Source organism: Mobula hypostoma, chromosome 6 (assembly GCF_963921235.1).
Source record: "Mobula hypostoma chromosome 6, sMobHyp1.1, whole genome shotgun sequence".
NCBI lineage: Eukaryota > Metazoa > Chordata > Chondrichthyes > Myliobatiformes > Myliobatidae > Mobula > Mobula hypostoma.
Genome location: NC_086102.1, coordinates 64,877,565 through 64,902,192, shown reverse-complemented (window position 1 = coordinate 64,902,192; position 24,628 = coordinate 64,877,565). Strand labels below are relative to the sequence as shown.

At 43.4% G+C, this 24,628-nt stretch overlaps 1 protein-coding gene across 1 annotated transcript in view; it reads right to left on the bottom strand.

Annotated features, from left to right (window-relative positions):
* Positions 1-24,628, bottom strand: part of LOC134348717 (ADP-ribosylation factor-like protein 13B) — a 32,570-nt gene that overhangs the window by 2,934 nt on the left and 5,008 nt on the right. Inside the window, exons 2-7 of the mRNA XM_063052523.1 lie at positions 23,741-23,776; positions 19,485-19,590; positions 10,159-10,361; positions 8,501-8,618; positions 7,601-7,814; positions 7,343-7,450 (exon numbers count right to left, since the gene is read on the bottom strand). Of these exons, the coding sequence (XP_062908593.1) occupies positions 7,343-7,450; positions 7,601-7,814; positions 8,501-8,618; positions 10,159-10,361; positions 19,485-19,590; positions 23,741-23,776 (785 nt within the window). The remainder of the gene's footprint in view (positions 1-7,342; positions 7,451-7,600; positions 7,815-8,500; positions 8,619-10,158; positions 10,362-19,484; positions 19,591-23,740; positions 23,777-24,628) is intronic.

The following is a 24,628-nucleotide window of genomic DNA, read 5'->3' as shown; positions in this document are numbered from 1 at the left end:
AGTAGAGCCAATGGATAAAACTTAAAATTCTACCTTTACATAAAGTGCTACCAATGAAGTATGAAAATATAATACTACTATAACTAGCAAGTCAATGCACATTGAGAAGACCAAATATAGATTTAATTTTGTTAAATATTTCATTTCAGAGCAGAGAACAATCCTGAACTTGGGTATACAAACAGAAAGTACTGGAAATACTAAGCAGGTCAGGGAGCATGCTTCAGGTCATAACCTTCCATTAGAATTATGGAAAAATAAAGAAAGAAATCAAACATGTTTGAGAACAGAGAAGGTGGAAAGATCAAAAGGAATGGTTGTGAGAGAGTGACGACCAAGAGACACAGATGTTGATGCTGCAGGCTGAGAGAGGGCTTGTTTAGGTGCCTGGAACAGGAGCAGACAAAAGTTAGTGAACTTATACAGGAAATAAAACTACAATAATGTTGGAATTATGAGGTACAAAATATATCAATTGCTGGAAATTATAAAAAATATGTAAATGCTCGGCAAGCTCCCCCACCAGCAAAAAAGCATCAGCGCCCTCCACTGAACTCTCAAACATGCAGCAAAGCATCAATAAAAACACAGACTTGCAGTGCCCCAAGGACTACTCGTTCACCCGGTAATTTGACATATCACATGTTCTCCCTCTCCCTAACAAGGAAAAGAAGGGTGTGTGGCGACCCACTTTCTGGCACACATGAACCGGCTCACAACAGCGCGCGCAGGCAGAGGGCTGGCCCCAAAAAGGGCGCCAGGCCATCTTCACCAGCAGGGGGAAAATCCCGCACGCAGAAAGGGTCTGGGAATATGCATTCCCCACAGCAGTCCCGCCCCAGGGAGGGCGGGAACGGGAAGGCTTTAAAGCAGGCCGCGAAGTCTGAATAAATGTCTTTCATCGCAACTCTAACTCACCGACTCCGTGTGGTTATTCTAGCGCTGTGTGTAGCACACCGCTACAACTGGTGACCCCGACGGCCCAAACGATATTTGGACCAGAGATGACCGACGCTGCATCTGTTCACGCAGTTTCGTTAAAACTGCCAAGCTTCTGGACGCTGCGACTCCAATTATGGTTCGAACAAGCAGAAGCACAATTCCACATTTGGCAGATAACCTCGGAGTCCACTCGATACTACTACGTGCTGAGCTCACTCGACCAGGAGACAGCTGCACAAGTTGAGGAGTTTATACAGTCGCCCCTGGAGGACGGCAAATACACAGCATTCAAAGCCCTGCTCATAAGGACTTTCGGACTCTCACGGCGCGAACAAGCACGCCGCTTACTGCACCTGGATGGTTTGGGAGACAGGCCGCCATCAGCATTAATGAACAAGATGCTGGCCCTGGCTGAAGGACACAAACCCTGCCTCATATTTGAGCAGGCGTTCCTAGGGCAACTGCCCGAGGACATATGCCTGCTGCTGTCCGACGCAGATTTCAGCAACCCCCGGGAGGTGGCGGCCCGAGCAGATGTGCTGTGGAATGCCAGGAAAGAGAGAGGGGCATCCGTCGCACAGATCACCAAGCCGCGTGCCCAACGACAGACCAGACCAAGCCCGGCAGCAAAGCCTACAAAACCCGGCGACGGGAGTGAGGAGCCCAACGAACAATGGTGTTTCTACCACCAGCGGTGGGGCACAGAGGCCCGCCGCTGCAGACCACCCTGCAAATTCCCGGGAAACGCCAGGGCCAGCCGCCACTGATGGCTACGGCGGCTGGCCATTAGGACAGCCTCCTGTATGTCTGGGACAAGCAGTCGGGACGCCGCTTTTTGGTCGACACCGGAGCGGAGATCAGCGTCTTACCTCCAACAAGTTAAGACACCCGCAACAGAGAACCGGGACCCACCCTGAGGGCCGCAAATGGCAACAAAATACGAACCTACGGCACCCGCACGGTGCGGCTACAGTTCAGCTCCAGCCGGTTCATGTGGGACTTCACACTGGCCGCCGTGGCCCAACCACACCTGGGAGCGGATTTTCTGCGAGCCTGCAGCCTGCTGGTCGACCTGCAAGGGAAGCGATTAGACCACGCCAAGACTTTTCAAACGTTCTCCCTGGGTGAAGCACAGTTGCCAGCCCCACACCTGGACTCCATCACGCTGTCCGACGATGAATTCACCAAGGTCCTGGCGGATTTCCCATCAGTACTGACACCGCAGTTCACGGCAGCCATGCCCAGACACGGAGAACAGCACCACATCCCGACTCAGGGACCACCCCTCCACGCCCGTGCTCGAAGGCTTCCCCCGGACAAGCTCCAACTGGCGAAGGAGGAGTTCAAGAAGATGGAGGAATTGGGGATCATACGACGGTCCGACAGCCCATGGGCCTCCCCCTTCACATGGTGCCCAAGGCAATGGGGGGCTGGAGACCATGCGGTGACTACCGCAGACTGAACGTGGCTACAATGCCAGACTGCTACCCTGTGCCACACATTCAAGACTTCGCAGCAAACCTACACGGCGCAAGGATCTTTTCCAAGGTAGACCTCGTCCGGGGATACCATCAAATCCCTGTACATCCGGACGACATCCCCAAAACAGCACTTATCACCCCGTTCGGACTTTTCGAATTCCTCCGAATGCCGTTTGGTCTAAAGAATGCCGCACAGACTTTCCAGCGGCTAATGGACGCGGTGGGACGCGACCTGGACTTTGCATTCATCTATTTGGACGACATCCTCATAGCCAGCAGTAGTCGGCAGGAGCATCTGTCCCACCTCTGCCAGCTCTACTCCCGCCTGAGCGAATTCAGCCTTACAATCAACCCAGCCAAATGCCAGTTCGGACTCGACACCATCGACTTCCTGGGCCACAGGATTACTAAAGACGGGGCAACCCCGCTGCCCGCCAAGGTAGACGCAGTCCGCAACTTCCCCCGACCTAACACAATCAAAGGCCTGCAAGAATTCGTGGGTATGGTGAATTTCTACCACCGTTTCCTCCCCTCAGCAGCCCGAACCATGCGACCCCTGTTCACTCTAATGTCGGGTAAGGGCAAGGACATTACCTGGGACGAAGAGGCTGCAACCGCTTTCGTTAAAACCAAAGAGGCCTTGGCAAACGCCGCGATGCTAGTACACCCCAGAACGGACGTTCCTACTGCCCACATGGTGGACACATCTAACACAGCAGTCGATGGAGTGCTGGAACAACTCATCGAGGGCCGCTGGCAACCCCTGGCGTACTTCAGCAAACACCTACGACCACCTGAACTCAAATACAGTGCTTTCGACCGGGAGCTATTGGCACTATACCTGGCAATCTGGCATTTCAGGTACTTCTTAGAAGGTAGGCCTTTCACCGCGTTCACAGACCACAAATCGCTTACCTTTGTGTTCATGAAGGTATCCAACCCCTGGTCGTCCCGCCAGCAGCGACATCTGTCCTACACCTCCGAGTACACGACGGACATCCGGCATGTCTCGGGAAAGGACAACATCGTGGCGGACGCACTTTGCAGACCGACCATACAGGCCCTGTCCCAGGGGGTGAACTATGCAGCGCTGGCAGAGGCACAGCAGGGAGACACTGAGATCCCCAGTTACAGGACTGCAGTCTCCGGTTTGCAGCTCCAAGACCTCCCCGTAGGCCCAGGTGACAGGACCCTACTATGTGACGTAGCTACCGGCCAACCCCGCCCCGTCGTCCCAGCAGCCTGGCGCCAGCGGGTTTTCGAGTCCATTCACAACTTAGTGCACCCCTCCATCAGGACAACCGTCCGGCTGGTCGCCAACAGGTTCGTGTGGCATGGACTGCGTAAACAGATCAGTGAATGGGCCAAAACGTGCATGCAGTGCCAAACGGCCAAGGTGCAGCAGCAAACCAAGGCTCCGCCGCAGTGGTTCGAACCCACCCGCCGGAGGTTCGACCACATCCATGTGGATATCGTGGGGCCCCTGCCAGTGTCACGAGGAGCGCAGTACCTCCTAACTATGATAGACTGGTTCACCAGATGGCCAGAGGCAGTCCTGCTCACCGACACCACCTCCGAATCCTGCGCCCGAGCACTGATCGCAACCTGGGTAGCCCGCTTCGGGGTACCGGCCCACATTACCTCCGACAGGGGCGCCCAGTTCACCTCCAGTCTGTGGTCAGGTATGGCCAACCTTTTAGGATCGCAGCTACACCACACAACTGCCTACCACCCACAGTCGAACGGACTAGTGGAGCGCTTCCACCGTCACCTGAAATCGGCTCTCATGGCCCACCTGGAGGGGCCTAACCGGGTGGATGAGCTTCCCTGGGTCCTGCTCCGGATCCGCCCGGCGCCCAAAGAGGATCTGCACACCTCGTCGGCCGAGTTGGTGTACGGCGCACCCCTGGTAGTCACAGGAGAGTTCATACCACCCCCAAGGGGGCAAGAGGAAGAACCCACAGCAGTCCTGGACAGACTACAGGAGAGGCGCGGTAACCTGGCCCCCATCCCCACTTCACAGCACGGACAGAGCCCGACCTGCGTACCTAAAGACCTGCAGAACTGTAAGTTTCTTTTTGTACGACGGGGCGGACACCGGGCACTGCTACAGCAGCCCTACGAGGGGCCGTTTAAGGTGATCAGGAACAACGGGTCCACGTTCGTGCTGGACATTGGGGGGAGAGAGGAGGTTTTCACGGTGGACCGACTCAAACCGGCCCATGTGGACTTGGCGCAGCCGGTCCAGGCTCAGGCACCGCAGCGCAGGGGCAGACCTCCCAAACAGAGGCCGATCCAGACTGTGGACATTGGGGGAGGGATCGCTGGTTCTGGGGGGTGGGTTATGTGGCGACCCACTTTTTAGCACACACGAACCGGCTCACAACAGCGCGCACAGGCAGAGGGCCGACCCCAGAAAGGGCACCAGGCCATCTTCACCAGCAGGGGGAAAATCCCACGCGCGGAAAGGGTCTGGGAATATGCATTCCCCACAGCAGTCCCGCCCCAGTGAGGGTGGGAACGGGAAGGCTTTAAAGCAGGCCGCGAAGTCTGAATAAATGTCTTTCATTGCAACTCTAACTCACCAACTCTGTGTGGTTATTCTAGCGCTGTGTGTAGCACACCGCTACAGGTGCCCCGTTTCACAGCAAGAGGGGAAACATAACAAACAACTCACTGATTTATGATGTTAAAAGTCATGACCGGCGGAAACAGCATTTACTGTTTCTATTTCAGATTTACAGCATTATCAGGTTTTTTTCCAATTCTGAGACAAACTGAAGGGGCTAATTATCTTAAATTGTTGGTAGTTAGTTGAGTTTAGAGGGCTTTGATATGCTTGGTCAGGATATAAGAAGCAATTCCTCAAACTTACATTGACATCATTTGAACAAGGCAAGAGACCAAAAAGGGAAATGATAGCTGAAATTGGGAATTTAACACAACAGGCAACTGGAAACAGAACATAAATGTTCTGTAAAGCAGCCAGCTAGTCTGTGTTTAGCTTTCCAATGTAGGGGAAATCACATAAGTGAGGTTTGAATGCATTTCATTAAATTGGAATTAGTCAAAGTGAATCACTGCTTCACCGGATATAGTGTTTGAATCCCTGGATGGTGGAAAGGGAAAATGTCAGAGGGAAGGTTAAATGAGAAAGGGAATGGAATAATCCTTCTAAGTATAGTGAATTCCAGTTGATTGTGACACATCGGGACCAGTACATTTTGGCCCAATTAAGTGGCTGCCCCAATTAGCCAAAGTTTCATGGAAATAATTAAAAAAGGTATCAAAAGACAAACTGAATAACAAATTATGTACTTAAATTAAATACAAAACAAATTAGAATACTACATTTTTTCAGTGTTTCAAATCAACAACCTGCATTGGGGCTATGGAGACAAAAGACAGCCAGTAAAAACACGAGAGATTGAGTTCTACGGTAAAAGTCAGCTGGCAATGGGTGTTGGGTGAAGGATGAGCTCCCAGGTGCATGCCATTTTAACTCTTCCTCCAATTTTGTCGACTACATTTGGTGCTGCTGATATGTTCCCTCTACATTAGTGTGACCAAGCACATGCAACTAATTTCCATAGCACCTGAGCTCTGTCTGCAATGGCCACCCCAAGCACCCAGATGTGTGCCATTTCATACATCCTTCTTCAGCCCCTCATCAGTCATTTTCATCTCCCTCCTCCACCTGATTTCATCCCACCGACTAGCCTCAGATTTTGCCTACCAAATCGCTGCTTTCCCCCCTCGTGCTCCGACTGAAGACCCCCTAATAGTTCCCATTATCTGCTTCCTTATTTATCAGATTTCAGCGCTGGTAGCCTTTATATTTCTGTTTATCACCTTGCTAGTCACGTCCACTTTCATTCTCCCTTCCCTCCACTTGGCTCCATTTTCCTTTTTGTTTCCACCACCATCCATCTATCTGCCTGCCTCTGTCTTCCAATTCCATTCCTCTCCCACCTCCAAACTCCCTAACGCCCAACCTGGCTCCATCTGCCCATCAGCCTTCATCAATCTTAGATCCACCAATCATTTACCGGCCTCTATCTCACTTCTTCACCTCCCAATTTTACATCGGCTACCTTGCCACTCCACTCATAGTCCTGAAGCAGAGTTTTCACCTGCAACATCAACCGTTTCTTTCCCCACTTCAGATGCTGCTCTAATTCCTGAGTTCCTTCAGCAGATTGTTTATGTCTCAACACTCAATGATAATGCTGCAATAACAAATTAATAGAGATTGAAAAGGGAATATGAGGGGAAACAAACAAATGTTCCTGATACTTGCTTCCTATTTGACATTTGCTTTGAGATAGTGGTGTGTGGCATTTATTCTATTGCAAATAATTTTCTTCATTTTACAAACACCAAGCAATGAAATTTCATTTTACAATCGGGTGAAGTACATGGGGGAAAATGACTTTGAATATCCGGCATCACAATATTAAAGGACTCAGACCTTCATTTGGACAGAACAGTATCATATTCCTTCTTTATTGCTACCACACCAGTAACTTGCTTCTTAAAAGTTCTGCTACATTACAATTATATAGAATTTAGCAAACACTTAACTGTGGCTGTTGTTCATCCATACTTGTTCAACAGACATAAAGCAACTGGTTGGTGTTTCCTGATCTGTGTTAATTTGAACTACCCAACATTATGCAATATATACAATTAGAAATCAGATTTTTGGACTGCGGCTAAGAAAGGGTAAAGATGTATTAACTAATCTTGTTAATAAATAGCTATATTAATTTCACAGTTAAAGAATTATTTATGTTAATCCACACACACTACTTAAATCCATGTGTTCCTTTTAGTAATCAATTCATTTCAAGCAACCTGTTTACCGTCAATACATTGTTTCCCTGTGAGTGTATCAGACCGAAAATATTTTTACTTACCAGACAAACGAAGTACCCTTAAATTTCCAGAGGCATCACCTACATTGCCTGGTTCTACAATATTCTTTGTCTTCATACGAAACTTCTTGGACTTTTTCTTCCCTGTCACTGTTTAAAATACACAATTGTAAATATACAGCAAAAGATGAACATTTGAATGTGAAGATTGATACATAACATCCATTTTAAACTTGAACAGAATACTACACAGGAATTCGACACACTGTTTACACTTTCCAAGCAACATTGTTTAATTACCAGAGTCTTGCATTTTCTGGTGCGATCCAGGTACTTGGAGCTTATCAGTTACTGCTTCTGCAGTGGCACCCAATTTCAGTGGCTGATCATTTGGAACAGTATCTCTGGTACTCTTTTCCATCTTAGATGGTCCCTGTTCTGCAATATTTAGTGGAGGTTCTCCATTAGGGATTCGATTGTTCTTTTCTTTCTGCCCTTCGATTTCCTCTTCATTCTGACATCAAGATAAACAACAAAAATCCTTTTAATGCACAAAATCCAACAGGGAAAGTGATTCATTCATGGTTGACAAGAGAGATGAAGATAGAATGAACTCCAAAGAAGCTAACAAAGCTGTTAAAATAGCTGTTAAAATGATCTCAGGAACCAGAGCATTTGGAAATTAACAACACTGAACCATGAAAACGAGTTTAAAAGTTGCAAGATAGAATACAAGACCAGAAAGGTCTGAACATTAAATAAATTGTAGGATGAGGGAGAAAGAAAAAAGGAAAATACTTGTAATGGCAGGTTGAGCCCCTTACAGGCAGAGATAGGAGTATTTAGAAAGGAGCATAAGGAATAGCAGAGGAATTAACAATTACTTTGTACCTGTCTGAAAAATAGAAATAACCTAAAAATACTGCCAGGTAAACAAACTAGAGAACAAGAAGTCAGGAGGGAATAAGAACTGGAAGAAACGGAATAACAAACAATAAAGTGTCAAAGGTGAAGTCAGTCTTTACTATAAACCTTTAACTACATTATGCTACAGACACCACGAGATTAAAATTATCAAATTACATTAACGTTAACTACAGTTAGACATTACAAGCTGATGTTTATTTTAAAATTGAACACTTCAATGGGATACCCTTAAAAGTTGACAGGAGGATTTTGAGCAGATGCACCAATACCCACCACAAAAATGACCTTGGGTAGTGGTTGAAGGGGGTTTGTTTGTGGATCTGGTTCATCACTGTCATCTTGGTTTAACAGGTGTCCATCTTTTTTAGCATCTTCCCTTTCTTTCAGTTCTCTGCAAAGACATGAATGTTTAAATAATATCAAGATCATCAGGTAGGAGATACAGAAGCCTGAAGGCTCACACTCAGCGATTCAGGAACAGCTTCTTCCCCTCTGCCATCCGATTCCTAACTGGACTTTGAAGCTTTGAACACTACCTCACTCTTTTTTAATATACAGTATTTCTGTTTTTGCACATTTTTTAACAACCTATTCAATATACGTAACTGATTTACTTGTCTATTTGTTTTATTTTATTTATTATTTTTTTCTCTCTCTGCTACATTATGTATTGCAGTGAACTGCTGCTGCTAGGTTAACAAATTTCACGTCACATGTCGGTGATAATAAACCTGATTGTGATTTTCCTGTGAATTGTTTTTGCCTTCAGTGATTAGATTTTGAAAATTAATTCCTTGTAAGTGTTTGTGTTAGCTTTATACCCATATTTCATTGTCTTCAGCTGTGAGACACAACTGCTCCTGACATGATAGTGGGATTTATGAGTTAACAACGATAGTGTGGAACTAGTCAGTCATTTATAGGCCAGAATGGTAAATATGGCAAATTCAAGCCCCACCCCCACCCTGCCAGAGATACTTGTGTGACTGTGATTGCATTTAATAGAATCAATGCCTTTTAGAATATAAGAATTTTGTGCACTAGGCATTAAAATAAGGACTCTATATGTGACCCAGATTCATGTGAACTTTACATTGGTTATATTAATAAATATTTTTTCTTTAAATATTGCTCAATGCATATTATTTACACTTGAGCTTTTCCATAATTTTTAGAAATGTGAAGGTTGAATTTTGACATCTTAATGGACTAGAAACAAAGGGGACCGCCAGTGGGCAGCAGAACAAAAGTATCCTGCAGTCCAACTAGCAGAAGCGCTTTGAAAACAGAACATAAACACAGCATTTTCAACATCCTGGCAAATGGTACTGAGTGAGTGTAGAGACAACACACATGGCTCAGTTTCAGAAGCAATATTTAAAGCCTCAATGCCAGCAAAACATCTATAGGATTTTAAAATCTGGCTGCACCACACCAGGGAAGCAGAATGTGGATTACACATGAATCAAGGCTGTCCCAGGATTGATTAACTCTTCACTGGATATGTTCCTAGGCACTGTTCGGGTTCTTGGGCTATCATGCTCATTAGCGATGGAAGGAATTTTACTAGTGACACAAGGGATCATTCACCTGATGACTCCTACATTACATACAGGCAAGAACCGATGATGAAATTAGGAAAGGTCATGGGAAGTCAATACCACAGGACCCAGAAAGTTTAGCCGTCCTCTGAGTGATGAAAGGAAAACCTCATTCTTTGAAAGAAAGAGAAACCTCAGATGTTCTGGAATGGAAAGTCTCACCTTGAGAACAGATGTCCCAAAGACAGAGTAACTGAAAGAAGGGAATAGCAATTTTAAAAAATGATAAGCTGGGGAAATTTCAGAGCTTGAAAGAAATGTTTCAAAAGTCATCATGTTGAAGATTAGAATTTTTTTAAGTAAGGTAAGCATAACTGTTTGATCTTTTACCTCTCCTCTTGGATTTTTCGTACTCTTTCCGCACGTTCTCGTTTCTCTTGGTCTTCCCGTGCCTTCTGCACCATCACATCGTTTTCAACCCGTTCTTGAAGGTTGTCATAATCCTTTGCTATGGTAACCAAAAGCCAATTAAGGCCTTCCTTAATTGCCTTGTCCAATGTTTTTCCATATCCCCGAACAGCAGAACATGGTTGCTATTGATATAAATGGGAAAAAAATATGCTCTGTGAACAATTACTACTTCACTAAAAAGGACAACATGCATTGGGATGCATTTCCTATTTGCATTTAAGCAGACAGAATCTGCAACAGAAACAGATGATTTGAAGAAACTGCTGTTTCAACATTGTCTGGAAATCAAGTTCTATAACTTTGTGATGTATTTGACAACTGTAAGGTTGACGTAATTGTTTATATTCTTTCACTGCTTTGAAAGCATGAGTTCAATGAACTGAATTATCCTTCATTAGTTTCTAGGATTCTGTGATTTACTTTTTAACCAATGTTTTACAAAGCTTGGGATGCACAGTTGTTTAACACTAGTGATAAGAGGAATTATTAGAATTATGTAGAAGCCTCTAGGATTTGACTGCAATCAGAGGAGAATGTACAGTTCCCATAGTGCAACTGCACCGGTCCCATGAAATAATGGCCACGCAACCTACAGATGTCCTTGAAGATTTATTTTTATTTCTCTCTTTCTTCAGCAGACACCGTGAAAACTACAAGAAAATAAAAGACATAAAGGGTTTGAAACATATATCTCTCAGTCTTTTAAAGTCTCTCAAGCTAGTGTCTGCCGATAAACAGGCTCAACACGTCAGCAAAACAGAAGTGTGCTGAAATCAAATAAAATCACTGAAAACGTATCACACTGTCCATGTAAAGGCACATCAACAACATTATGCACAATAGAAATCAAATTTTAAAAAAGCAATTACCGTGTGCACCTCTTGGAGCACATGCAGAATAAGATTATTTTAGGACCATAAGTCTTTCTCTGCCTCCATGTTGGTTCTGACCCATAATGCCACAGTCATGCTCTTATTAAACTCTGGTCATGTGACCCATTACACTCTACAGTAAATAAAACCTTATATAAAAAGCACAAAATTCTTAATCAAACAATATTTTAAGGTAATATGTTTTAAACAATTTTTTTTATGAATGTTACCCTTTTAACATCTTATTTATTACATTTTCAATCTTTTTTACAGCTATGAACTCAAATACTTATGAATTTTTGACAGAAACATATAAAATAAACATCTCAATGAAACACGTCTCTGAGACAGTTACACATCGCTTCAGCGATCATCTTGAATTGTGTGATTCTGAGGTTTGGTTTCAATAGAATTTGGGGTCTGGAAAAGTTTATTTAAATATGCAACTGGGACGGTGGATGTCAAACAATGTCTTTGCTGCTGCAAGGTTGGAAGTAGCAGTACTGCATGGGTGCAAAGGCTGCAAAGGTTAACTATGACACAACAGGCATTCTGCAAACTGACAACAAGAATAGCAGCAGGTATTGAATTGAAAATACACTTGGACTAAGATGTTAACTGTCCTGTGCTATCACCAGTGGGATCATCAGTTGACTTGCCACCTGTCTTCAGGAGTTTCGGCCCGCTTATGGTCAAGACTCCCTCAAGGTGGTGGGCCAGCAATGCTAAAGCACCACCTCCCACTGGTGAGCTCAAAAACTTGGCATATGCTTCTATCAGAGTTGTTGGTCGCTTCCATCCAACAGATAGTCTGCTCTTCAGGTGTCCATGCAACTACTGAAGGGTTTGCAAAAGATGTATACACTGTCTGACTATCTGCCCCTCTGGACATACTTGGTCCACACCCATGATGATCCTGTCTCTGCTGCCTCAGCTACACCTCTGCTGGTTGACTTGATCTTTCTTCTAGTGAAGTCAAGGTCACACAGCCACTTCTGGAAAGTGAACACCATAAAGCCACGGCAACCTACTTTGAATGGATAGCATGAGACCTTCCACCCTCTGTCTCTGCACTCTGATCTTAATTCTGCATACTTGGTTAACTTGCGCTCATGGGCTTCATCAATGTTGTCTTCCCAGGGGACTGTGAATTAACCAATAACTGGTGTCAGACCAAACGATTATATCTGGACGCAATGTGGTGAAAGCTATTTGCACCGGGAAACTGTTTTTCCCATCCAGGTCAGCCTTGACACACCAATCATTGGCTGAAGAAAGTATGCTTGATATATTTAGGTATATTAAGCATCACACATAAAATGCTAGAGGAACTCAGCATGTCAGGTAGCATCTATGGAAATGAATAAACAGTCAACATAACAGGCAAAATCCTTCTTCAGGACTGTAAAGGAAGGGGGAAGACGACAGAATAAAAAGGTGGGGAGGGGAAGGAAGATAGCTTCGATCTGCTAGGTGAAGCCACATGGGTAGGAAAGGTAAAGGGCTGGAGAAGAAGGAATCTGATAAGGAGAGGAGAATAGACCATAGGGGAAAGGGATGGAGGAAGGTACTCCGGGGGGGGGGGGCGGGGTGGCTAGGCAGGTGATAAGAGGTCAAGGGCCAGTGTAGGGAAATAGAAGGGGGAAGGGGGAAAGAAAAATGTTTTTATCAGAAGGAGATGGGTAACATAGGACAAGGTTTTGAGGGGAATGCAGGAAATTGGGACTAGGTGGTACTGTAGTTGACATGGACTTATTGGGCTGAAGGGCCAGTTTCTGTGCTGTATTGCTCTATGACTCCTTAAAAACATGGAAGTACTTAGGGTGTATGCAGTGAAGATTCATTGCCGTATGCTGAGAGATCAAGTAAGCAAGGCCTCTGTCATCTACAGTTTGACCTTACGGCAAAGTACCGAACTGTCTGAGTGCTCTAAAGTGCTTGATTATGGAAGACATTTCCCAATAGCTAGAGTTTGGAACTAAGTGTCAAAATTTCAAACATAGGATCGGAATGAGGAGAAATTTCTTCAGTCAGAGGATGCTTAGCAAGTCTATAATACAGAGGGCTGTAGAGGCTCACTGTATTCAAAAATAAGAATAACACAGATATTTAGATTTCTGCTTGTGGTAGAAGATCAATATCCTTAGGGGACCACATAGCCTATTCCCATTTCTTTTTTATATTGAGTTCTCTCATGTTTTTGAATTATAAACTCAGTGGCCACTTTATTTGCTACCCCTGCTTGTTAATGCAAATATCGAATCAGGCAATCATATGTCAACAAATGCACAAAACCATAGACATTGTCAAGAGCAAACAACAGGAATTCTGCAGATGCTGGAAATTCAAGCAACACACATCAAAGTTGCTGGTGAACGCAGCAGGCCAGGCAGCATCTATAGGAAGAGGCGCAGTCGACGTTTCAGGCCGAGACCCTTCGTCAGGACTAACTGAAGGAAGAGTGAGTAAGGGATTTGAAAGCTGGAGGGGGAGGGGGAGATGCAAAATGATAGGAGAAGACGGGGGGGGAGGGATAGAGCCGAGAGCTGGACAGGTGATAGGCAAAAGGGGATACGAGAGGATCATGGGACAGGAGGTCCGGGAAGAAAGACAAGGGGGGGGGGTGACCCAGAGGATGGGCAAGAGGTATATTCAGAGGGACAGAGGGAGAAAAAGGAGAGTGAGAGAAAGAATGTGTGCATAAAAATGAGTAACAGATGGGGTACGAGGGGGAGGTGGGGCCTTAGCGGAAGTTAGAGAAGTCGATGTTCATGCCATCAGGTTGGAGGCTACCCAGACGGAATATAAGGTGTTGTTCCTCCAATCTGAGTGTGGCTTCATCTTTACAGTAGAAGAGGCCTCTGAATATACCTCTTGTCCATCCTCTGGGTCACCCCCCCCCTTGTCTTTCTTCCCGGACCTCCTGTCCCATGATTCTCTCATATCCCCTTTTGCCTATCACCTGTCCAGCAACTTTGATGGACATTGTCAAGAGGTTCAGTTGTTCAGAAAAAAATTATCAGAATGGGGAAGAAATGTGATTGAAATGACTGACTGTGGAATGATTGTTGGTGTCAGATGGAGTGTTTTGAGTATCTCAGAAACTGCTGATCTGGATACTTAAACGCACAGCATTCCCTAGAGTTTACAGAGAATGATGCAAAAAACAAAAACAAAAAACTAGGCCGAGCAGCAGTACCGGGCCGCAAGGAAACGATATGATTTGGCGATAGGAGTCAGCGGCACCTTTCCTCATTCCCTGTCACGCGCACAGTTGAGCTGGAACACACGCGAGATCATTACCCGCGCATCATCCATGTCAGCGTGGGAAGGAGATCAACTCCATGAGCTTGCAAATGATGGCGGGCTGAAAAGTATGTTTGACATAACATCGCTGCCGACATTCTGGATCAAAGTCAAGGCTAAGTATCCTGAGATAGTCAAGAAAACACTGAAAACGTTGCTTTCATTTCCGACATATCACTGCAATGAATGCAACGAAAACTAAATTGCGGAATAGACTGGACATAAGGAACCCCCTTCGAGTATCGCTGTCTCTCGTCACCCTTCGATGGGACCGTCTTGTTGCAGGGAAACAAGCCCAGGGTTCCCACTGATTCAGCGATATTGGTGTGTTGAAATGATTTTATATGTTCATACGGGGAAAATATGCGCTGTGTGTTTGATATCCAAACGTCACTTAAAATGTTATGATGCTATTATAAGTGACTTACATTGCAGAAGACGATGGACATACATTCAGCGGCCACTTTATGAGATACAAGAGGTACCCAATAAGGTGGCCGCTGAATGTATGTCAATAATACACCTGAGTGTATTAGGTGACTAAGGGAGACAAAACCTTTAGCTTTGAGAAAAAGTTCTGTGATAGTAATTAATACACATCATATAAAGAACTTTAATAAGCCAATTAAATAATTTTAAGCCTCAACTGCTTCCCTGGGCAGAGATTTCCATAGATTCAATCCTCTGTGGAAAACGCAATTCCTCCTCATCTCAGTCCTATATCTAATCCCCAAAATATTGAGGCTATAGTCCCCCAGTTCTAGTTCTACCTACCAATGGAAGCAACTTTTCTGCTTCCATCCCTTTCACAATTTTATATGTGCTTAAAAGATTCCCTCTACTCATTGTTCTGAATTCCAGTAAATATAGTCCCAGGCAACTGCATCTTTTCTTGTAGGCTAACCCCATCATCTCTGGCATTAACCTGGTGAATCTCCTCCACATCACCTTCAAAGCTGGTATATACTTTCTCAAGTCAGGAGACCAGAGCCACATGCAGTACTTCAGCTGTGACCTCCGTAGTACCCTGTATAGTTGCAGCATGATCTTAAATTCTATTCCTCTTGCAATAAAGGACAACATTGCCTTCCTGTTAACCTGTTGTATCTGCAAACCAATCTTTTGTGATTCATACACAAGCACTCCCTAGAACCTCTGCACATCAGCATGCTGCAATCTTTCACCATTAAAAAAATCCCATCTTCCAATTTTTCCTTCTAAAGTGGGTGACTTTGCATTTCCCAGCATTGTACTCCATCTGATCAACTCGGCTCCATTCACTTATATACCTCTGCAGACTCTTCACATCCTCTGCACAATTTAGTTTTCCCACTCTATATAGTTCATCGGCAAACACTGCATTTGGTCCCCTCTTCCAAATGGTTAATGTACAAACACTTTGTATATTGTGAACAGCTGCGGGCCCAGCACCAATCCCTGCAGCACACTGTTCACCAGAGAAACCTATTTATTCCAACTGTACATCTCTTATTATTTAACCAATACTCTTCTTATGGCTTACCTCAACTTCCTAAGTCTTTTCTACCACATCATATCAAATGCGTCTGAAAATCCAAGTATAGAACATCCATCCACTGCACTTATTATATCCTCAAAGAACTCCAGTAAGTTTGGCAAACAGGACTTGCGCTTCCTGAGGAAACCGCCACTATCCAGTCATCTCACCATTTCTTCCTTAGTGATAGCTTAAAGCATTTTGCTGACTACAGATGTTAAGCTAACTGGCCTATAGTTAACTGCCTTTTGCCTATATCCTTTTTTTTTAAAAAACAGCAGTTGACATTCAGTGTCTTCCAATCTGCCAGGACCTGCCCAGAGTCCAGATAATTTCAGTAGATTATCAGAAACACTTCTACTATAATTTATGCCATTTCTTTCAGTACCCTGGTACGCATTCCATCAGGACCAGGGGCCTGACCTACTTCTAAGGCCATTAGTTTGTGCAGCACTACCTCTTTAGTATTAACGACTGTATCAAGGTCTTCACCTGCCATTGCATCCATTAGATTAGATTCAACTTTATTGTCATTGTGCCGAGTACAGATACAAAGCCAATGAAATACAGTTAGCATCTAACCAGAAATGCAAAGAACAGTGTTATATACAAAATAACTGCGAATAAAAAGTAACTGCTGCAGCACACAAATATAAAAGTACTGAGACAGTACAATATGGGTGCGATACTGCTGAGCGCTGTGATGTGAGGTTCAGCAGGGTCACAGCCTCAGGGAAGAAGCTCTTCCTCAGCCTGCTGGTGCGGGAGCGGAGGCTCCTGTAGCGCCTACCGGATGGAATGAGAGTAAAAAGTCCATGGTTAGGGTGAGATGCATCCTTGATAATGCTTTTTGCCCTGCCCAAGCAGCGCTTATGGTAGATGTTCTCAATGGTGGGGAATCGGGTGCTGATAATCCGCTGGGCAGTTTTCACCACACGCTGGAGTGCTTTGCGGTCCGATACGGGACAATTGCCACACCACACTGAGATACAGTTGGTGAGTATGCTCTCAATGGTACAGTGGTAAAAGTCCGTCAGTCTCCTGGGACAGAGGTGAGCTTTCTTGCTGCTCTGCAGGAAATAAAGGCGCTATTGCGCCTTTTTGATCAGGATGGAGGAGTTCAGGGACCAGCTGAGATCCTCGGAAATGTGGACACCAAGGAATTTGAAGCTTGATACACGCTCCACTACAGCTCCGTTGATGTAGATGTGGATGTGATGTGAGTGTGGCTCCTAGCATGCTGATTGGGGTCTGTTAGTCAAAAAGTCCAAGGTTCAATTGCAGAGGGATGATGAGCATTATATCTCTCTTTGCCATATTTGAGATGTCCTCCATCGTGAAAAGTGACACAATATAGTCATTCAAAGCCTCAGCCATCTCCACATTACCCACTATTAATTTGCCTTCTCATCTTCCAAGGAGCCTACATTCACTTTACATAATTACAAAAAAAAATACTGTTTTAAATTTTACTTTACTCTCATAATCTATATTGTCTTATTGTTTGCTTAGCGGATTCTTTTTTTTGAGATACAGCCTGGTAACAGGTCCTTCCAGCCCAAAGAGCCCACAATGTCCAATTAGACATGTGTGACCAATTAATCTATTAACCAGTATGTCTTTGGAATATGGGAGGAAACCCACGAGGTCATGAGGAAGACACACAAACTCCTTCAGATGTCGGCGGAATTGACACCAGATCGCTGGCTCTGTCATAGCATTACGCTAACTGCTACGCTACCTACCATTTGGCTCAACCCATGCTAACTGTTCTTGCTTTTAACTAGAATATAATTTTCTTGAGCACTGTGAAAAAACCTGATTTCCACTGTTCCACAAATTTCCCACATATAGTACGTGTACACGAACCAACCCACCCTGACTCAGGCATCCCTTAGTCCTGCGAGACCATGGATCTGCACCTGGAAAGTCTTCACTGTCCAGGGCGCACGCCTGGGCAAGGTTGTATGGAAGACCAGCAGTTGCCCATGCTGCAAGTCTCCCCTCCCCACGACACCGATGTTGTCCAAGGGAAGGGCATTCGGACCCATATAGCTTGGCATTAGTGTCGTCACAGAGCACCGTGTGGTTAAGTGTCTTGCTCAAGGACACAACACGCAGCCTTGGCTGGGGCTCGAACTCACGACCTTCAGGTCGCTAGTCGAATGCCTTAACCACTTGGCCACGTGCCCACTACTTAGTCATAATACATGGGTTTTAGATTGAAAATGGTTGTTGTGATGTATCTAGTGTGGTAGCGTGGTGGATAGTGCTTGTGGCTCTCACTTTAGCTTCTACTGCTGGCTAGCAGACTTGCACATCCATCTCTCCATTTGGCAAGTCTCTCCCTGCCAGTATACGGCCTCTCCAACAGCAAGCCTCATGTACTGCCCTCTCACTGGCGACACACAGAAATGGACTCCTTTCAGACAAAGGCTGAACTACAGAAGACGGGGAGGAGATCTGGCCCCTGCGCATGCAGCACGCTGACGCACTGGTGTGTAGACACGCCCTGGTGCTTGTGAACCAGATCCCCAGCTATGGGTAAATAGCCCCACTACATTGTGAGAGGCGAGGAGAGGCGACGACGACGGAAGTGAACTCAGACAGCAAATCCAGAGTGGAGTGCCTAAGACAGCTGGACACCATTGAACATCCTTACGGCAGCTCCTGCAGCCAAGCTGGTGGATTACACTGGTGAAGCAGAGAGAGGGATCTTGACACTGGCCATCTCAGGATTTCCATACCTTCCGTCCAGGCTTGTGATCTTGATCATCACCCATTGTCCTTCGAGACAGTCAGATGCCAACCACAGTTTGAACTATTGTACCCTCCAAATGAATGGGATATTCAATCAAACTGTGTTCACTCTTTCCAAAGGATCCTGAACTATTAACAGGCTCATTAAATGGGACCAGATCTAAGATATATTTTCCTTTGCATGTTTAGTGATATACTATTCAAGAAATCCTAATCTTTCTTTGAGCATTAAAAAAATACATTAGGATTTTAATAAAAGAGAATATATACGTCATGCCTGCTTAACCTGGAAATTGAACAAAAATCCATAAATGAAGGCTGCTGTTGATGTAATTTTTAGAAAGTAACTACTGCCAAATCTTTCTGCAGCTTCATGTACCAAAATATTGATGGGAATACAAAATCTGGTCTTATTAGATATTAAGTTATATTTAAATATTAAAGTATGCAAATTAAATATCAATGTTGACGGTGTTGAGGTATTGTTTCCATTCAGACAATATGAATGGGAACAAATACTGAGTGCAAATATGGTAGCAGTAACAATTAGTAGCTCAGAAACACAAATCACAAAGTGTAATAATGAGATCTACATTTGTGAGCTGGGAAATACAATATAAACCCATAAAAATCAATAATATGTTCTCTTTAGACTTTATTACCTTCGTTCAGGAAAGACATTAAGATGATAGAGAGGAAAGAAAAAAATCACTGTGATAACACAACAGCTTTAACAGTGAAGAAGAATGGAAAGAATTTTTATTGAAGTAATTGACTGCACAGGTACTTACAATTTTGCAGAAGCTTTTATTTTCATTGACCAACTTCTCCAATGAAAGGCGCTCTATGAGTTCAGCCTCTCCTAAAGCACCAACACAATCTTGTTTGTTTGCCAATCTAAAATAGACAAAGCATTGATTATATTTCAATTTAACTGTTCATTTTACCAATAGTAATAACATACTTGATGAATTATCAGACACTTAGAAAATGGGCTAAATTATCATTTGGGCATTTGCAACTGAACTTCCTGAAATGTTCTAGGGTGATCTCATATTTTTCACATTTCTTGAAGGAAGATTAGTCTTTAAAGGGATTAGACAGTCATTAGTTCATATACAGTGGCATGCAAAAGTTTGGGCACCCCGGTCAACATTTGTTACTGTGAATAGCCACGCGAGTAAAACATGACCTGATTTCCAAAAGCCATGAAGTTAAAGATGACACATTTCTTTAATATTTTAAGCAAGATTACTTTTTTTATTTCCATCTTTTACAGTTTCAAAATAACGAAAAGGGAAAAGGGCCCGAAGCAAAAGTTTGGGCACCCTGCATGGTGAGTACTTAGTAACACTCCCTTTGGCAAGTATCACAGCTTGTAAATGCTTTTTGTAGCCAGCTAAGAGTCTTTCAATTCTTGTTTGGGGGATCTTCACCCATTCTTCCTTGCAAAAGGCTTCTAGGGCCGTGAGATTCTTGGGCCGTTTTGCATGCACTGCTCTTTTGAGGTCTATCCACAGATTTTCAATGATGTTTAGGTCAGGGGACGGTGAGGGCCATGGCAAAACCTTCAGCTTGCGCCTCTTGAGGTCATCCATTATGGATTGTGAGGTGTGTTTAGGTTCATTACCCCGTTGCACAAGCCATCCTCTTTTCATCGTCAGCTTTTTTACAGACGGTGTGATGTTTGTTTCCAGAATTTGCTGGTATTTAATTGAATTAATTCTTCCCTCTACCAGTGAAATGTTCCCCGTGCCACTGGCTGCAACACAAGCCCAAAGCATGGCCAATCCACCCCCGTGCTTAACAATTGGAGAGGTGTACTTTGCATGAAATTCTGCACCCTTTTTTCTCCAAACATACCTTTGCTCATTGCAGCCAAAAAGTTCTATTTTAACTTCATCAGTCCACAGGACTTGTTTCCAACATGTATTAGGCTTGTTTTAGATGTTCCTTTGTAAACTTCTGATGCTGAATTTTGGCCACAATGGACAAAGGTATGTTTGGAGAAAAAAGGGTACGAAAGGAAGGAAATATCATCAAAAGAGCAGTGCATACAAGACAACCCAAGAATCTCACAGAACTAGAAGCCTTTTGCAAGGAAGAATGGGCGAAAATCCCCCAAACAAGAATTGAAAGACTCTTAGCTGACCACAAAAAATTTGTGGGCAGAACTGAAAAAATGTGTGTGAGCAAGGAGGCCTACAAACTGTAACCTGACTCAGTTACACCAGTTCTGTCTGGAGGAATGGAACAAAATCCCAGCAATTTACTGTGAGAGGCTTGTGGAAGGCTATCCCAAAGCGTTTGACCCAAGTTAAACAATTTAAAGGCAATGCTACCAAATACTAACAAAATGTATGTAAACTTCTGACCCACTGGGAAAGTGATGAAAGAAATAAAAGCTGAAATAAATCATTCTCTCTATTATTATTCTGACATTTCATATTCTTAAAATAAAGTAGTGATCCTAACTGAGCTGAGACAGGGAATGTTTTCTAGGATTAAATGCCAGGAATTGTGAAAAATTGAGTCTAAATGTATTTGGCTAAGATGTATGTAAACTTCTGACTTCAACTGTATATAATAATCTTAGCAATTAGGCTTCAAAGGAAATTTTATACACAAATTTAGACATGTTTCTATGAAACAACATATTTTTGCATTTTAGCTTTGAGCATAATTTAAAAAAAAACCTCTGCTAGCATCTGAGCAGCAGTCCATGCCTCGATAAGGCCACCCTCGGGTTGCAGGAGCAACATCTTATATTCCATCTGCATAGCCTCCAACCTGATTGTTCCCCACTCTGGCCCCTTCGCTCACCTTCCCTGCCTATCACCTCTACCTGGGTCCCCTCCTCCTACCCTTTCTCCTATGTCCACCTCTCTCCCATCAGATTCCTTCCTCTCCCTCTCTTTACTTTTCCTACCCACTTGGCTTCACCTTCCAGCTATCCTTCCCCTCTCCCTACCTTTTTATTTTGTCATCTCTTCCACCCTACCCCACCTCTGCATTTCCCATCCTCAAGAAGGGTCTCAGCCTGAAATGTCAACGGTTCATGCATTTCCATAGATGCTGCCTGACCAGCATCTTGTGTGTGTTGCTTTGGATTTACAGCATCTGCAGAATTTATTGTGTTTAAGATTCATGGTAAGTTGATGCAAAGCATTTTTTGTGCATAAAGCTGGTAGATATTTAAATAGAAAGAAAAAAGAAATTAGCTTTATTTGTCACATGTACAAGAAAACACTGAAACAGGCAGTGAAGTGTATCATTTGCATCAAATAAAATCAGCAAGGATTGTGCTACGCAGCCCAAAAGCATCATCATGCTTCTCCAAAACACTGATTTTATTTGAGTTTCATATTTCAAGTAATTTTGAAATCTGCAATAGAATATATTTTTCTCTTACGTCAAGCACTGTACATTATAAAGACAATTCATTTTTAGAACAAGGTAGGAAATTAAGATGTCTCAGGGCTGTTCTTACATTTTGATTCTTTTTTAAATATTGTTGCATCCGACAGTTTAATTCTAGATTAGCCTATAATTGTATCTTTCTTTGCATTCTAACAATTAAAATACAAAGTATAATTCTAGAAAGCTCTGTATGTTTCTTTGCTCTGAAATTACTTACATAAGTGCATACTCATTGGTTAACATGGCACTACCAGTATTGCATAGCTGCTTTCTAATTGGTTAAATCTTATCTATAGATTTAAATGGATTTTTCCTTATCCGAAGGTATAAAACAGCTGAACACAAAGCAGCGCCGTCTTAAACTTCTTGAATTTAAGACTTCTGCTTCTACCTCCTGCTCCTGTTTCTTTCAACACTTAATAAAATGATCGTGAAGGAACAAGTTTTGCCCCCATTTTCTAACTTCTGAAAGAACCTTGGATTTAAACATCAAAATCCAACAAGTGGCGAAGTCAGCAGCACGGTTGTGGAGATTTAGAACTTGCAACAATCAAAGCCAAAAGTGAAATTGTCAGCGCCTAAACAAAAGCGGTAAGAATTTCCTCTTTATGTTCCAAATTATCTGAGAGAGAATTAATTCTGACTTCAACATCGTCGGACGGGTGTTAGGAGTGAGGACTGCTACACTGCTCTTTTAAAGAAAAGCAACTCAGTAGATCCGCGTGCAAAACTGGTAGAGTGTGGATTAAATATGCAAACTGATAGACTGTCAAAAATGAAATTTATACAAACAGTGGAGCACAGATAAACAGATAATAAATTTGCACAGGCCAGCAGAGTGCATGAGAGAATTTACATACTTACAAGCTGGCAGAGCATTAAGAGAAAAAAATAAACTTGGGTTGCAGGACAACTTATTAAAATTTTGGCTGTAATACTATAAATACTTCAAGATCACCAAATAATAAAAAGAGCGTACAAATTAAGATCGAATTAAAGCAACGTCCGAAGTTGAAAAACCAACTACACAATCTCCAGTTACATGGGAACAGATATTTGAGCGTTTGAGCTCGTACTTGAATAAAACATTCCATTTGTTAAGTTTAATGCGAGAAACTGGACGGAATATATGAACAATATTGAATCTAATGAAACATAGCTCCTAAATGATACCATGAAAGCACGGGATAAAATCCAGAAAACACCTGCTACTGATTTAGAGATAAAACCGCATGGTCAGTATGATCAAATGTGGAAGCGATTCAAAGAGATAACAGGACAAGTAAGGTCTTTTACTAATCAAAAGAAATGCGAACCTTGCTATAAACTACAGAAACAGCATGATAAAGACAGTTATAAAGCATAAAAAGCAAATCAGTGCATTAACTGAACAAGCAAAGTAGCAATACACTTGTAGGATTTTGTGAATAAAACATGAGTCATTTTATGAGCTTGAAAGCCGCAACCCTTTACTTCCATTACAAACAAAACCAAAAGCAGTTGCCTTACACTGACATCATTATGTCAGACACCATCTCTTAAAGTGAACACAACAATTAATGAAGTGGTTTGTGAATTATGTAGAATAGTTTCTATTTATGAACAATATGTAACAATAAATAATTACTTCCGTAGTAATTCAATTGAAGTGTATTCTGCCGAGCTCAGAAGCAAAATAAAACGAAATGTAAAAAGTGCAGCCACGACTTCAAGTGGGTGGTCCTGCCAGTGATGCTACTGCTAGTGCTCCACCCGAGGAAACACCTACTTCTGAAGCTCCGTCCAAGGAATGAAAACTCACATTGAACAATTGAGTCTCCCCATACAGCACCACCATCCAAACTCTTGAGAATTACATCTAAAATCAGACAGACTCCAGAGACAGTGACACCACCTGAACTCTGAGGAATTACAGGATGGACGTGACAAAAACGCTATAGCAGCCCTGACCGACTCAACGGAGAATGACAGTGATGGAACAATAACATTGACAGCTATGTCACAGCTTGCTCCAATGAAGACCAAAGGAGGGAAGACACGTAGGACTGAAGAGAAAACCAATGTAAATCAATACATTGACAAGTCAGTGGCAGATCCATCAACAATTGCTCAACTACTCAAGTCTGCTGAAGGACAGCAAGTCCTCAAACTCTTAGTTAAGAGCAACTCAGTGTTTCAGACTTTAAAGGTGACATTCTGTTCTGCATCTGCATTGTATCCCTGATACAGGTAAACATTTACCTTGTATGTCAACAAGAAACACGTGATGGCAGTCTCAACTCAGAACATGGAGACTGACAGTGTGCTGTTGATTGTTACTCCAATCATCTGATTCTGTACACCGATGAGTAAGTGTGTGCCTCCATGTACCCCGAAACAGCATCTTTAACAATCAACTCCAACATCTCCCAACCACTGACGTCAGGCTAACTGGCCTATAATTCCCTTTCTTCTGCCTCCCTCATTTCTTGGAAGAGTGGGGTGACATTTGCAATTTTCCAGTCCTCCAGAACAA